Here is a 12,825-nt window from a genome sequence, read left to right on the forward strand (position 1 = left end):
TTCCCGGGCGCAGTGAGCTGCCTGCATCAACAGCGGCGCTCGGGGTCGGGGAGCAGTGAGGGGTTAGGTGCCTTGCTCAGGGGCACTTCAGCCGCGCCTACTGGTCGGGGTTCGAACCGGCAACCCTCCGGTTACAGGTCCGAAGTGCCAGTAGCCCACGGCTGCCCTGAGTGTTGGCGCATGCATTTGTTCTCCCCTGTCACAAATGACCTAGCTTGTTAGGCCCTTCGACTTCATTTTGGTCAATCAATTCCCAGCAAAGCACATGGCTGTCATTGCTGGCTGTAGTGATCATCCCAAATTATTGATGTCAGATGATCATAATTTTCTCTGAAGACAAACAAGTAGGCTATAGGCCTACATGTTGAGCTGATTACAGAAAGTGACTACAAACAGAATAAAAAGAGATCAGTTTGGTTTCATTATGACAAATGATCAGATGGCATTGCATCTTCCAATGTATGACGTGTTACACATCAAAAAAAAAAATCTCTTCCTTCTTGAGCTTCAATTTGCATCAACATCTTTTCCTGATACTGTCCACGGAACCAACAAAGACTATGGGTTCATCACAAACCATTTCCTCTTTGCTTTGTAGCTGTAAACACCCTCCTCCTATATAGTCAGCTCTGTTGGATTATAGGCTGGCATTGCCAGATGACCTCACTGCCTGTCACTAACCATCTGTGGCACTGGAATCATATACTGGAATATTTTTTTTAACACAATCACTGCAACATAGTCAGAGCTGATTGGTTGCGCAAGGCCTGCATATAATTAGCCCTGTGACTCATAGACTGATAAATGTAATGGGACTAAGGGACACAGGACAAGAAGAATGATACTTTATTCTCAAGTGTCTGACAATCTGCCTCAACTCCTTTGCACAATTGGCACAATCTTCTCAGTACAAATAGTCAGTTTTTTGTGTGCAATTTCCCACTCCATATATTTGATGCTTGTGCAAAAGTTTAACAGAATTATGTGAAATGACAGATAAACACAATTAGCACAGAAGATATAAAAATCATACCTCTAGTATCAAGAGGGTGCTTGCATGGAAAAAGATAGGAATTCTCTGGGCAAGGCTGCCCTTCTACACTGCTCTTGATGAAAATACAAGAACCAAACCTTAACAATGCACATAAAGTATCATGACAGTGTGATGTGAAACATTTTACTGCAGCAAACTTAGTTTTAAAAAAACAACAACAACAAATGTAACATGACAAAAGCATAAAAGTGGAACTTAATCATGACAATAATAATATCGTCTTAACATAGATGGTACAGAGTGGAGTGACTATACAGTGGTGTCTCAAGAGTATAGATGGTCCCACATTATCACTTTCTTCATGTGGTGTCTCAAGAGTAGAGATGGCCCCACATTACCACTTTCTTCATGTGTTGTCTCAAGAGTAGAGATGCCCCCACATTCACTTTCTTTATGGATTTTCCAAATCTTCCAGCATTGGGTGAGAGTGGGGAGAGAGGCGTGGGGGAGCGGAAGGGTAATCAGAAACATTTCTATAAGAGATATTCATAAGAGTGCATATTATAGCATTTATAAAGTACGTCTAGGCTATATTTTCAGCATATTTATCAGAAAAAGCAAAGAAATAACCTTAGTCTGTATAAGAGTGCTTAAGGAGGTAGGTGAACTAATTGCTGCATTCTTCAAGCAAAACCATTGAAAAGCATGTAAATATGTACATAAACATATTCACATTATTTTCCTTAAGATAAATCAAACTGAGGAAAATCTTTAGTTTTCTGTCTTCTGTTTGATAACCATTCATTTTTATCATCCTGTATTTCTCGTAAATGCAATGTTTTGCTTTCCATCTGCAACAAAATCAGATCAAACAATTGTTTCAGGATTCTAGGGGGGGGGGGGGGGGGGTTGCTAAGCAACATGACGTCACTAACCAGTGCCCATCACACATTAGATCTCTCAGTGAGCATGAGGAGTTTGTTCAGGGTTATTACTTGTCTGTCCTGTGCATTGTAGTCAACAAGTCTTGAGGGGAGTCGGAGCTCTTTGGACACAATCAGTGGCTGCAGCTGTCTAGTTGATGGCTGATTATTCATTCATTAGGCCTACATGTCACATACAAAACTTACCTCAGAAAAGAGCGCAGGACTTTGGAGGGCGAAATGGGTTGTCGCTAGACGGAACTCCCATCAGTAGAGGGTCTTTATGTGCATTTTGCAGACAGAAAGTCTTCAAGTCGGCAGCAGCCTGTGATACCTACACAGTATACATAAGTGAGGATGGCGCTGACAAGCCTCATGATAAAAAAAATTAATCATATTAAATAGGCCTATTACTTGATACTATTGAAACAAAACACATGGTGGCCTACATAACATTCCATTTATAACAAATGTTTAATAATTATGGAGAGGAAAGAAATGTGAGAAAAATACAAGATGAGGCCTTGAAGCAAAAACATAAAAACAAGCAAAGCATTGATTGTAGCCTACAGAATTCCTGACAAAAAGTTCATCACGTCGGTTGGATTTAGGTCGTGCGACGGTCCACTAATCTGGACTATTTCAGAGAGGCTTCAGCCAACAATTGCCCCACTGTCATGAGGCTACAATCAACAAAGAGCACCACTGTGATGCCATGGGGGAACACCCAGATGTGCATCTTCATTTCTCAATCTAAGCGGATACACCGGGCAAGTATGCAAACATAATGTACGAATGTTGAACAAAAGTATTGCCCAAATTCAAAAAGCCGAGAGGGGGAAAAGGTGCACTTGAGCGTACAACCAGGCGAACACTATTTTTGCCAAGGCTGCGCTATTTCGCTCTTCAGTGTAGCCTATACATTTAATAGCCTAGGCTACTTATTCTGAATGTCTACATCGGTAAAGAAAATATAATTGCTTCGAGAGTGACATCCTTTTTCAATTAGCCTACCATAACTACATGCTTGGAAATAACTTTATCGACCCATGTCAATTCTAATGGGGAAAATAAATGTATCATTTACTTGGTGGACTAGCGTTCACATAGGCACGAGACGTTAGGTTTACCTCGTTACAGACCAAAGGACGATGCATCACTATCAAAGTTTCTTGACAAGTCACACCCTGATCAGAGAAAATCAACTTTCCAAGTCAAAGTATCTTTCTTTAAGCGTAGGCCTACCTTGATCCTGCGGACGCTGGCTTCCAGCCGTAGTTGTTTGACGGCTTTTTGCGCTGTAACCAAATTGCTGTTCGCGCTGTTGTTTGACATGACTGCGTCTGTTTAGGAGAGTGGTCTGCAGATAGGCAGTCCTCACTCATTAAAATGCATTGAACTCTGCGGCGCCCCCTCTTTTTCCCCACCGCATTTTGACCGATAGTCGTAGAACCTCCTCGACCTCCTTAGAAGCCCCACATAGCCATAAAAAAAAGGGAAGGGAAGGGAAGGGGAGGGGGGGGGCTAAATCAATCATAAGCTAAAATAAACGTGTAGCGTAGGCCTAAATTACGTAGCCAAAGTAAATCGAATGCTACACCCCAGTCCAGAAGCTACCCAAATGCACCGATGCGGGTTAAAATTATACTACAAGCACAAACAAGCAGTCCTGGAGTTTAGGTTATACAAACCCAAAAGGATACAATATCACTTTGCTTTATCACAGATTGACATGGCCTGCCTGCCCTAGGCTATGGCATCATCCGGTTGAACAATTCCCATCGAAATCTGATCTTCAAAAAGATCAAGCCTCTCATTCGAAATGTCACTAATTTTGGTCATGTGGATTGTATAACTGCTCACGAGTGACCTCGTTTGCCCTAATTAAATGGTGTGGCTCTTCCCAGAATTTGTGAGATCTTGCGAATGATTTGACAATATACTTTTCACGTCGATAGGCCTAGACTTTCATACAGAGTTGTCATGTTTTATCATATAAAAACTCGGCATAGCTCCTGAACAATTGTATCGGTCAAAGCGTAACTTTATTTGCAAGTCAAGCTTACCTGAATGGATGGCTTCAAGTTTATTATCCGTCACCGCCATCTAGTGGTAGATTCATGGGATAGAGGCTGGAAGGTCAAACTGGTATTACATCCGGTTCATTCGGGGTCGTCCAGAAGGATTCTCATTCCACACTACAGGAGTTTACGATGTTGATACGAGTAAGTTAGTTTTGATTAACTGTATGGCTGAAATAATTTAGATGACACCGAAAATAAGACGGTTTGAACTGTGCAGAGTAGAAGGAGTTCAAGCCAGTAATAACGTTGCAATGCTTGATGCTTGCAGTGATGGGGAGGCTTGTATAACTCCTGGCGTTAGCTAACCTATGTCAGGTAACGTTAACGTTACCTAACTTAGCAATGTTAAGGTTTTGTATCTGACCAACTAAACGGAAAACTGGAAAGTAAGCCAAATTAACGGCTAAAAACGAAACGGTGTTGAATACTTGCCAGCTTGAGATGCCTGCCATAATGACAATCTAGATTAGACAGACTATGAGACTCGGCATACTATTGAACATTATGCAGCCTAATTTGTCGACACGTGTACGTTGGATTGATTTCATTTGCTTATTGTCTGTAACGCCTTGTTATTGTTGTCATAGAGAGTATTGCAGTTGGGCTTGTCTGCTGCGAAAGGAAGTCGAATTATTCATCACAGTGCGCCATGGAGAAGTCCTCTTATACCAATTGTAGTTGAACAGACGGTAAGACTCGCCCGCGGACTAGTGGTCTGCCACAATGTCATGTCATTGTGCTGTAGTTAGTAATAATACATTTTGACGTTCACATTGTGATTATATTACTGTGCATATTCACGCATAGGGCCGAGGAGAACGCGCCTATGACATCTACTCTCGCTTGTTAAGAGAGAGAATTATCTGTGTTATGGGTCCAGTAAGTCTCTCCATCTTAATTGATTAAACAGTATCACTTTCTCAGACTTGCCATATGTGTAAGCGTACTCACAAATTGAAAGTATCTGTTTTGTGTCTCTCCCCCACCCCTATCAGATTGATGACTCTGTAGCCAGTCTTGTCATTGCCCAGTTGCTATTCCTTCAGTCAGAGAGCAACAACAAACCCATCCACATGTACATCAACAGCCCTGGTGAGTGAGGAAATCAGCTATTTTCTGTCATTGTCGTGTCTGGTTGAGAAACGTTGGTAGTTTCTATTAAGTTCTCCCTCTGACCTTATTGCATTGGTACTCTTTCACCCGTAGGTGGCGTGGTCACATCAGGCCTGGCAATATACGACACCATGCAGTATATCCTGAACCCCATCTCCACCTGGTGTGTGGGCCAGGCTGCCAGCATGGGCAGCTTACTTTTGGCAGCAGGCACAAATGGCATGAGGCATTCACTCCCAAATGCCCGCATTATGGTGCACCAGCCATCAGGAGGGGCAAGGGTGAGAGCTGGGGGCACATTGGGCAGTTGAGGAGGTGGTAGGGGTGGGTAGTTTATAACTGTACTATATGCTGTGTTTAATACTGTTAAAATGTGTTTTAGGGTCAGGCCACAGATATTGCCATTCAAGCAGAGGAGATTCTTAAACTGAAGAGACAGATCAACAACATTTACAGCAAACACACTGGACAGCTACTGGAAACAATAGGTAGGTTCAACCTCTGAAACATTTTTTGCAGTTAAAAGTTGTTGAGGGTTTACTATATTTTCTGTCAATAAATTAAATAAATTAGAAAGGAATAACACTGATGGAGCAGTTCTGTAAAAACAACCTTTGTCAGAAAATATTTGGATGATCCGTGTGATGGTGGTCTCTAACATTTACATTAAAAGCCTTTTTGAATTCACATTGTCTTATAGACCCGTTTGTGGCAATTGGTTTTGGTATGATGCCAGTGTTGATTTTGGCCCTTTCCGGAACTAATCCCTACCCACTCCCCCTCGATTACCAAGTGAACTCGAGTGGGAAGCACCCTCGCAGCTAAATTAAGTTCCCTTGATTAGCGCGTAGGGTTTATAATACCACACTCAGCTTTGGGACAAACTTCCCTCTTCCTAGTGGAAGCTGGTTGTCACGGAACCATGGAATTGTTTACAGGCATGGCCTACAGACGCGGAAGTAACATTTTGAAACATCCTCCATGACGTGCCACATTAATTGACACACACCCTCAATAAGTGACCACCGGTATTTACTCGGTGTTGGAGAGTTTATAACACACTACTGGTTTCAGATGGCCCTTAATATGGCGGACCCTCAGTGAACGCGCAAACGAAGTGTAAGTGGCAAGGGAGAGGGCAAAGTAACTAGTTTCGGAAAAGGCCGTTGTCTCATTGAGCTCAACTGTTTTTGTCTCTCGCCATTTAGTCTGTATTGCATTTTTACCCATGTAATATGCCTTTGCCTCCCCAGAGGGTGTGATGGAGAGGGACCGCTACATGAGCCCCATGGAGGCCCAGGATTTTGGCATCATCGACCGGGTCCTGGTGCATCCCCCTCAGGCTGGACAGGATGAGCCCGAGCTGGTACAGAAAGAGCAGACCACGGCGCCGAGTTCCCCCGCTGCCCCCGACTCTCCTGCCCCTGAGCAAGGGTCATCTGGGACCAACCCGCCCTCCTCATACAAACCGGAACCCTGAAGGGAACAGTCCAGACTCAGCCCTCCCTCAACAAGTCTGTCAGCCTCATCCTGCACAGATCACTAAGGGTATGCCTGGAATGAAGGCACCAGCAATACCTCGTTTGGCCTAATTTCAACACTGTGTTTTATTTCTGGTGTCTTGGGTCTCTAAATTTGGACAGAAGACATACCATATCTCCGAAATGCGTATGTGGTCTTTTGTGATGAGAGAAAATGTGTGTTGCACTCAACAGTGGCTTTGCATTTGTAACCTATAGGTTTCATTTTAATAAAAATATGTTTAGAATAATAAAAAATGTGTTTAAGTTTAGATTGGACAGAATTTTTTAATTTGGAAGAAAGGATATTATTATTAATATTTAATGTTATATTACAATTCTAATACATTCTAATGTTAAATGTTTGCCTCTACAAAGCAAACCATCTTACAACTTAGTCTGAAATTTGTTCAGTTATCATGGGGAAATAAAAACTCTTATTTTTTCAAATGTTTTATTTGTAGTTTCATAGGAGTGATTATTTAAAACTACTTTACAGTACATTGAGAACTTGTTTTTGTTTGCTTATATAATGTATGATAATGTTTTTGTTTACATTTACATTTTGAAAAGATAATGATTCAAGATTAGCCTAATACATATAATGCACCTTAAACAAACTAACTACAGAAAACTTTGTGTGGCAAACCGACTGATTCACATCAGATGGCAGTGATATAGATTATGATGCAAGGAACAGCATCATCAACAATTGTGACATTATTTAGGAAAAAAAGTCAACAAAATGGTCACATTTAAAATATGTACACTTTTGTCTTTACAAAACGTAAAAATAGAAGATCCTTTCATCTCTGGATATCAAACCAACTGTGAAATATTCTCTGTTTTAATGGTTACTTAACATAGCAGGCTACAGGCAAAAAGCGTTTCGCTTTGGTCAGTGCCCCATTTGTGCCGCAATCAACCCAAATCCTGGACCATGTCTTTACATAACGGAACAGCTGCTCTTCTTGGTGGTGGTTGCCCAGCGGAGCCAGCCCAGGTTGGTATCACTGTAGGGGGGGTACCTGAAGGCACCGACCCGCTCCAGTGCCCAACTCCTCAGCACGCAGGCACGCTTGTGACTGAAGGTCTCGTAGCTCCAACGTCCATGGTAGCAGCCCATCCCACTGGCACCTGGATGGGGGGGGGGCGGAGGTCAGGAGAATGAGTTGTTAACCTGAAGGCTAGAGGTATGTAACCTGCCTTCCATATACTGACCAACTTGTGTGCCATGTGCATGGGTTAAAAGGATCCATGACACCAGTACATGGGTTAAAAGGATCCATGACACCAGTACAGCGCTTGTAGTTATTACATGATGGCCTGCAACCGTCACACTTACCAATTCCCCCAAAAGGTAAGCTTGGTAGTGTCATGTGCACGATGCCATCATTTGAACAGAATCCTCCACTGCTGGTGTTTTCCAGAACTGTGGTCACAATCTAAGGACGACAGTGGGTCATGATAGAAATGTTTACATAGAAATTGAAATGAATTCTTTACATTAAACCATGTAACATGGAAACAGTACTTGTGGCCCCACTTTAATTGGGTGTAGTGCAAACCATTCAATAGACTCGAGTCATGCCACATTAGGCATCATCAGTTATCTCTCCTGCTTACCTTAGGGTCATCAGAGAAAGCATACAGGGCGAGGGCTTTCTCTCTGGCGTTCACAAAGTCGATGGCTTCCTCCAGGTTCTCCATGGTGAGGATAGGGAGGATGGGTCCAAAGATCTCCTCCTGCATAAGGGCGTCCGTTCCGTCAACGTCCACCACCACTGTGGGTGCTTCAGGGATAGGAAGTCGGGTGAGGCATCACTCATACTACTGATTTTACAAGGGCTCTCAAACCATTGTACATACATCAATGTTCATTTTGTGTACATGTTTTTCATGGCTTAGAGTACACATTGGGAAATTCAAGGTTGAAAATGGTGGTTCTATGAATATAAAGCAGATGTTTCTCTAGAGGCAACAGAATGCAAAAATCTAAGGTCAGCTTTGTAAATCACTGTTAAGAGTTTACATCAGTACTCCTGCTGAAACTAGATGTACCGCATTGAGTGGCTTTTGAGATATAGAAATGTATGCAATGTAAAGTTGCAGCGCCCCCTATGATGTGCAATCAGAGGTTGTCGTGGTGATCCCCTATGTCATATGTTGTGCAGTTTGGATTGGAACAGCTCATCACAACATTGAAGACATGACAAAACCTATATGATTGCGCTGCACTAGCACTGCGGCGTTATAATAACATTCTTCCAAACCACCCTGCTTACCGATGTACTTCTCCTCTCGTGTGCTCTCCCCCCCGATCACCACTTTCCCCTTGGACTTCCCCAGCATGTCCATCAAGTGGCTCCAGTGCTTCTCTGTCACAATGCGGCCAACATCTGGGCATTGCTGGAGGTCGGTGCCGTAGAAGGCCTCCAGGGCTTCGCGGATGGCAGGCAGCAGGGCGTCCCGCGTCTCGGCTGTGCAGAGGACATAGTCCGGAGCGACGCAGCTCTGGCCTAAGTTAAAGTACTTGGCCCAGACCAGCCTCTTGGCAGCGGTCTTCATGTCCAGCCGGCCATAGATAAAGCAGGGGGTCTTCCCCCCCAGCTCCAGGGTGACGGGGGTCAGGTAAACAGCAGCAGCTTGGAGGATGCTCCGAGCCACTGACTGAGAACCTAAAGTAGGAGATGTGTAAATCTTAAGTTAAGTAATGTAAGTCAATTCACACCACCACAAGTGAAACCTTACAAAGGATCACCACATCAACACAGACAAATAATATAGACGGAACTGAGCCAAAATAAAAAAGCTGAACACAAGGAGACCTGAATTGCAACTTATCTTACCTGTGTAAAAAATGTGGTCAAATCTGTTCTCCAATAACTTTCTGGTGTCTTCCGCCCCCCCACGTATGACTACATAACACTCCTGAAAGAAATTTGGGCAGACATGAATAGGAAAACATTTCACAAAAAACATGCATGAGGGAAGGTAACACGTGAATGAACATTGCATTACCTGGGACAGGTACTTGGGTATGAGTTCAGCAAGGAGCTTCTCGGTTGCTTGACTGATCTCAGACGGCTTGAGTATTGCACAGTTACCTAAGGCATGATGCCAGTATAAAGAATGAACACTTTATTTCTGGATGCTGAACATAGAATGATAGTCGGTACCAATCTGTAAAAACATAGAACTGCACTACTGGCCAGGAGTAACCAGAACTAAAAACCCAACACATTGTAGGGAACACACATCCATTGATGACAATCCGACTATGTTGATCATGCCACTGCTGGTTGAAAAAGTATGAGATGGGAAACATAAAATGTATGATTTATTAAATGTGTACAACATATTCATTTGAAGTTTCTAGCCAAATGTATTCTGATGGATATCTTAACTGACCCTCCCTAGGGGTGCTGTGTAAAGAGATGTTCATCCATGCATTTGAGGAGATACTATAGTGAACTGATGATAACCTTGGCAAATGGCAAATGGCATTTGGCAAATGGCATTTGTTCCCAAAACCATACAATTAGTGTCCTCGGTCAGAAAACTAGCGCTAATAGGCTCTCTAATAGACCTCTGACGTTCGCCTACAAAAAGGACCCCAAAACTGCCATCTTTGCCCATATAAGGAGATCTGGGTACCATATTTGCCTATGGAAGGAGATCCGGCAGCTTTTGGTCCTTTTTGTAGGCGAACTTTAGAGGTCTAATGGGTGGAAAAAGCCATGCTAGCTGACTTAGCCAGACTGTCCTCAGTATTCAGCCATAAATTATCCACCTCTACTGAAGTTGTAAAGGCAAACACAGACAAACCATACTTGGTTCACCTTTAACATGATGGTAAAGGCAAACACAAGACAAACCAGACTTGGTTCACCCTTAACATGATGGTTGACAGATGACAGATTTATGCTAATGAATGGAATAGTTTCTAGGTCAGAGTGACTTTCCTAAAGAAGAGGCCAAGGGAATTTAGAGAAATTGAAGTTGAAATTGAATTGAAGTCTGCCCATTTCAGAACAGCTGCCACACAGTAAAAAGACTGCATTATGACCTCCCACATGATCAAATATTATATTATTTATGTAGCAATATGGTGAAATATTAGTGTCACTACTAGAGTTGTAAACAAAACTAAAAATACTGGCAGGCACTATGTAAATATGCCCATCTCTTTGAATTAGGCACTACCATATGTAATGAGGGTAATGAACATAAGGCTGGCATGCTCAGAACACAGGCATGAATGAAAGCGTGTACCTGCAGCTATGGCACCAACCAGAGGTAGCAGAATGAGTTGGAGAGGGTAGTTCCATGCCCCTATGATCAGAACCACTCCAAACGGCTCTCTTCGTATGGTGCAATCATCAAACTTTGTTGCCTGAAACACAACAGCAAAACAATTTCAAGAAAGAATGTAGATATGAAGATAATAGAACAGATATGAAAATCTGGACAGCTCTGCACAACCACTAGATCATAAAGGTAGCACTCATTATTGTGGACAACACTGACTACTTGTTCAGTATATTGGTTCCAATGTATACATTATGGTTAGTTATGGTTAAAACTTCCAGCTTGGTCACGCAGGCCTTGACCAATATTGTACAAAGCAGATGTCACTGACACTTGACTCTTCTGTCTCAACGAAAGGTCACAAAACTGAGTTCAATTATCAGAGAATCGTAACCTCTAGATCCACAAAACAGATAGTTCCAGACAATGCATTAGGTCTTGTTAGAGACGATTACCAGATTCGTGGCCACATATTCAGGTTCCATCCAGGTCTTCAAGTTATTCATTGCATAGCAAACGTCATTCCTCACCATGTCAATCTCTGAAAGTACTGCTTCAAATTTTGGCTGTTTAACATAGCAAAAGAGACAGGTGCTGTAGTTCAACATCTATGGCAGTCCACTAAAATGGTGAGGACAGTAAATACTGTGGTACATGTTAATATGCATACCTTGGCAAGGTCCTTGTGCAATGCTTCCACAATTTGAGCTTCGTTTTCCTCCATCAAGGCGAGGAGGGCCTTTAGCTGAGTGAGACGGAACTGCAGTGGAATGGTCACTCTGGTGCAGAATGCTGCACGGAGTCTGGCAATCACTTCACTGTGACTTTCCATCTTCTTGCACGTGACATACACGTCTACAGAGATGTATTACCAGGTTTAACGTTGGTGAAAACACACGTCACGACAAATACATAGGCCATGTAAGATATTTGTAAATGCAGATATTTCTCAACACCAATAGTCCTAGGGACAAGCCTAGGGACAAGTTCAAGAATCACGTTTAAGTTTAGTGTTTAGTTAAGTGCCTTGGTGTCCTCACAACACAACAGATCTCATCACTATACATCACAACACAACACATGATACAAAAGACAAGAACAGATTGTAATTGGGCATCAGAGTACATGGGTGGACCTGAGTTAAAGTGCGTTGTAATGCTAAGAGGTTCAGTCCATATTTTTAAGTGTCTGATTACTTGGAGGTAGATACTATCTCACTATATGAAAAGGTCAGAAGGCTGATATGTCCATTTCCCCACAATATACACAAGGCTTTCAAATGATCAGGCCTATCTATATGTTCAATTCGTTCCTTTCACCTACATTAAAATGTAAGGCCATAGGCCTACCCCAAACCACTGACTTTCTGTCATCATCTGCTGGACAGATTATTTGTAATTTTACATGTTAATGGTATAGCCCAACATAAGGAAGGGAAATACATAAAATGGTGATAGCTAATCGGGAGTGAAACAGTTGAGATGCTTCCATAGCCAACAAACTGAAATTCCAACCGCTGGCCTCCGTAGTGGCGGCGGCGGCCGCAGCCCAAACAAAACATTTGTGCGTAATTTCTAACAGTACAAGCTACAAACGCCTTTTTACGCAAACCTAAAGCATGGCACAATTCGTCCACAAACATTTAACGTCCACTTCCATTCAAGCATGTCGGCTAATAGTCATATTAGCTGGAATGTGGATAACTAAATATAATTGGCTATAAAAAAAAGAACGGCGAGCTTACCTGACTCCAACCTTTAGGCTACTTGCAGTTGAACTCAATGGTTTCAATTCGGAGGCGTTGCCTACTCCTCAGATCGGTTAAGCGCGTTGAAACCATGGGTTGAAACGCATGCAGGTAGGTAGAGTGGGAAACCAAC

The 12,825-nt window shown here is 42.6% G+C and overlaps 3 protein-coding genes across 4 annotated transcripts; 1 reads left to right on the top strand and 2 right to left on the bottom strand.

Moving 5' to 3' along the window:
* Positions 1-830: 830 nt before the first annotated feature.
* On the bottom strand, positions 831-3,530 carry LOC143101848 (guanine nucleotide-binding protein G(I)/G(S)/G(O) subunit gamma-5). Of its 2 annotated transcripts, none has more exons than XM_076265106.1 (3): positions 3,163-3,530; positions 2,125-2,251; positions 831-1,462 (listed from the first exon to the last, which is right to left on the bottom strand). In XM_076265106.1, exons 1-2 carry the CDS (start codon positions 3,250-3,252, stop codon positions 2,126-2,128), a joined length of 216 nt encoding a protein of 71 aa, XP_076121221.1. In that variant the 5' UTR covers positions 3,253-3,530; the 3' UTR covers positions 831-1,462; position 2,125. The 2 variants fall into 2 exon arrangements, with proteins under 2 accessions (XP_076121221.1, XP_076121220.1); XM_076265105.1 differs by having other exon boundaries at positions 831-1,527.
* A 523-nt stretch (positions 3,531-4,053) lies between these two features.
* On the top strand, positions 4,054-7,088 carry clpp (caseinolytic mitochondrial matrix peptidase proteolytic subunit). Its single transcript, XM_076265104.1, has 7 exons — positions 4,054-4,142; positions 4,589-4,690; positions 4,809-4,880; positions 4,997-5,093; positions 5,208-5,395; positions 5,497-5,602; positions 6,368-7,088. The coding sequence occupies exons 1-7, from the start codon at positions 4,131-4,133 to the stop codon at positions 6,592-6,594; spliced, it is 804 nt and encodes a 267-aa protein (XP_076121219.1). The 5' UTR covers positions 4,054-4,130; the 3' UTR covers positions 6,595-7,088.
* Positions 7,089-7,177: 89 nt separating this feature from the next.
* aldh3b1 (aldehyde dehydrogenase 3 family, member B1) lies at positions 7,178-12,818 on the bottom strand. The gene is made up of 10 exons (XM_076265102.1): positions 12,690-12,818; positions 11,616-11,800; positions 11,401-11,511; positions 10,910-11,030; positions 9,656-9,741; positions 9,484-9,565; positions 8,920-9,312; positions 8,261-8,427; positions 7,980-8,079; positions 7,178-7,771 (listed from the first exon to the last, which is right to left on the bottom strand). Exons 2-10 carry the CDS (start codon positions 11,775-11,777, stop codon positions 7,581-7,583), a joined length of 1,413 nt encoding a protein of 470 aa, XP_076121217.1. The 5' UTR covers positions 11,778-11,800; positions 12,690-12,818; the 3' UTR covers positions 7,178-7,580.
* Positions 12,819-12,825: the final 7 nt, after the last annotated feature.

Source organism: Alosa pseudoharengus, unplaced genomic scaffold, assembly GCF_046254945.1.
Source record: "Alosa pseudoharengus isolate Yale_2024_CS ecotype anadromous, Long Island Sound unplaced genomic scaffold, YU_APseudo_1.1 YU_APseudo_1.1_scf_4, whole genome shotgun sequence".
Classification (NCBI taxonomy): domain Eukaryota; kingdom Metazoa; phylum Chordata; class Actinopteri; order Clupeiformes; family Clupeidae; genus Alosa; species Alosa pseudoharengus.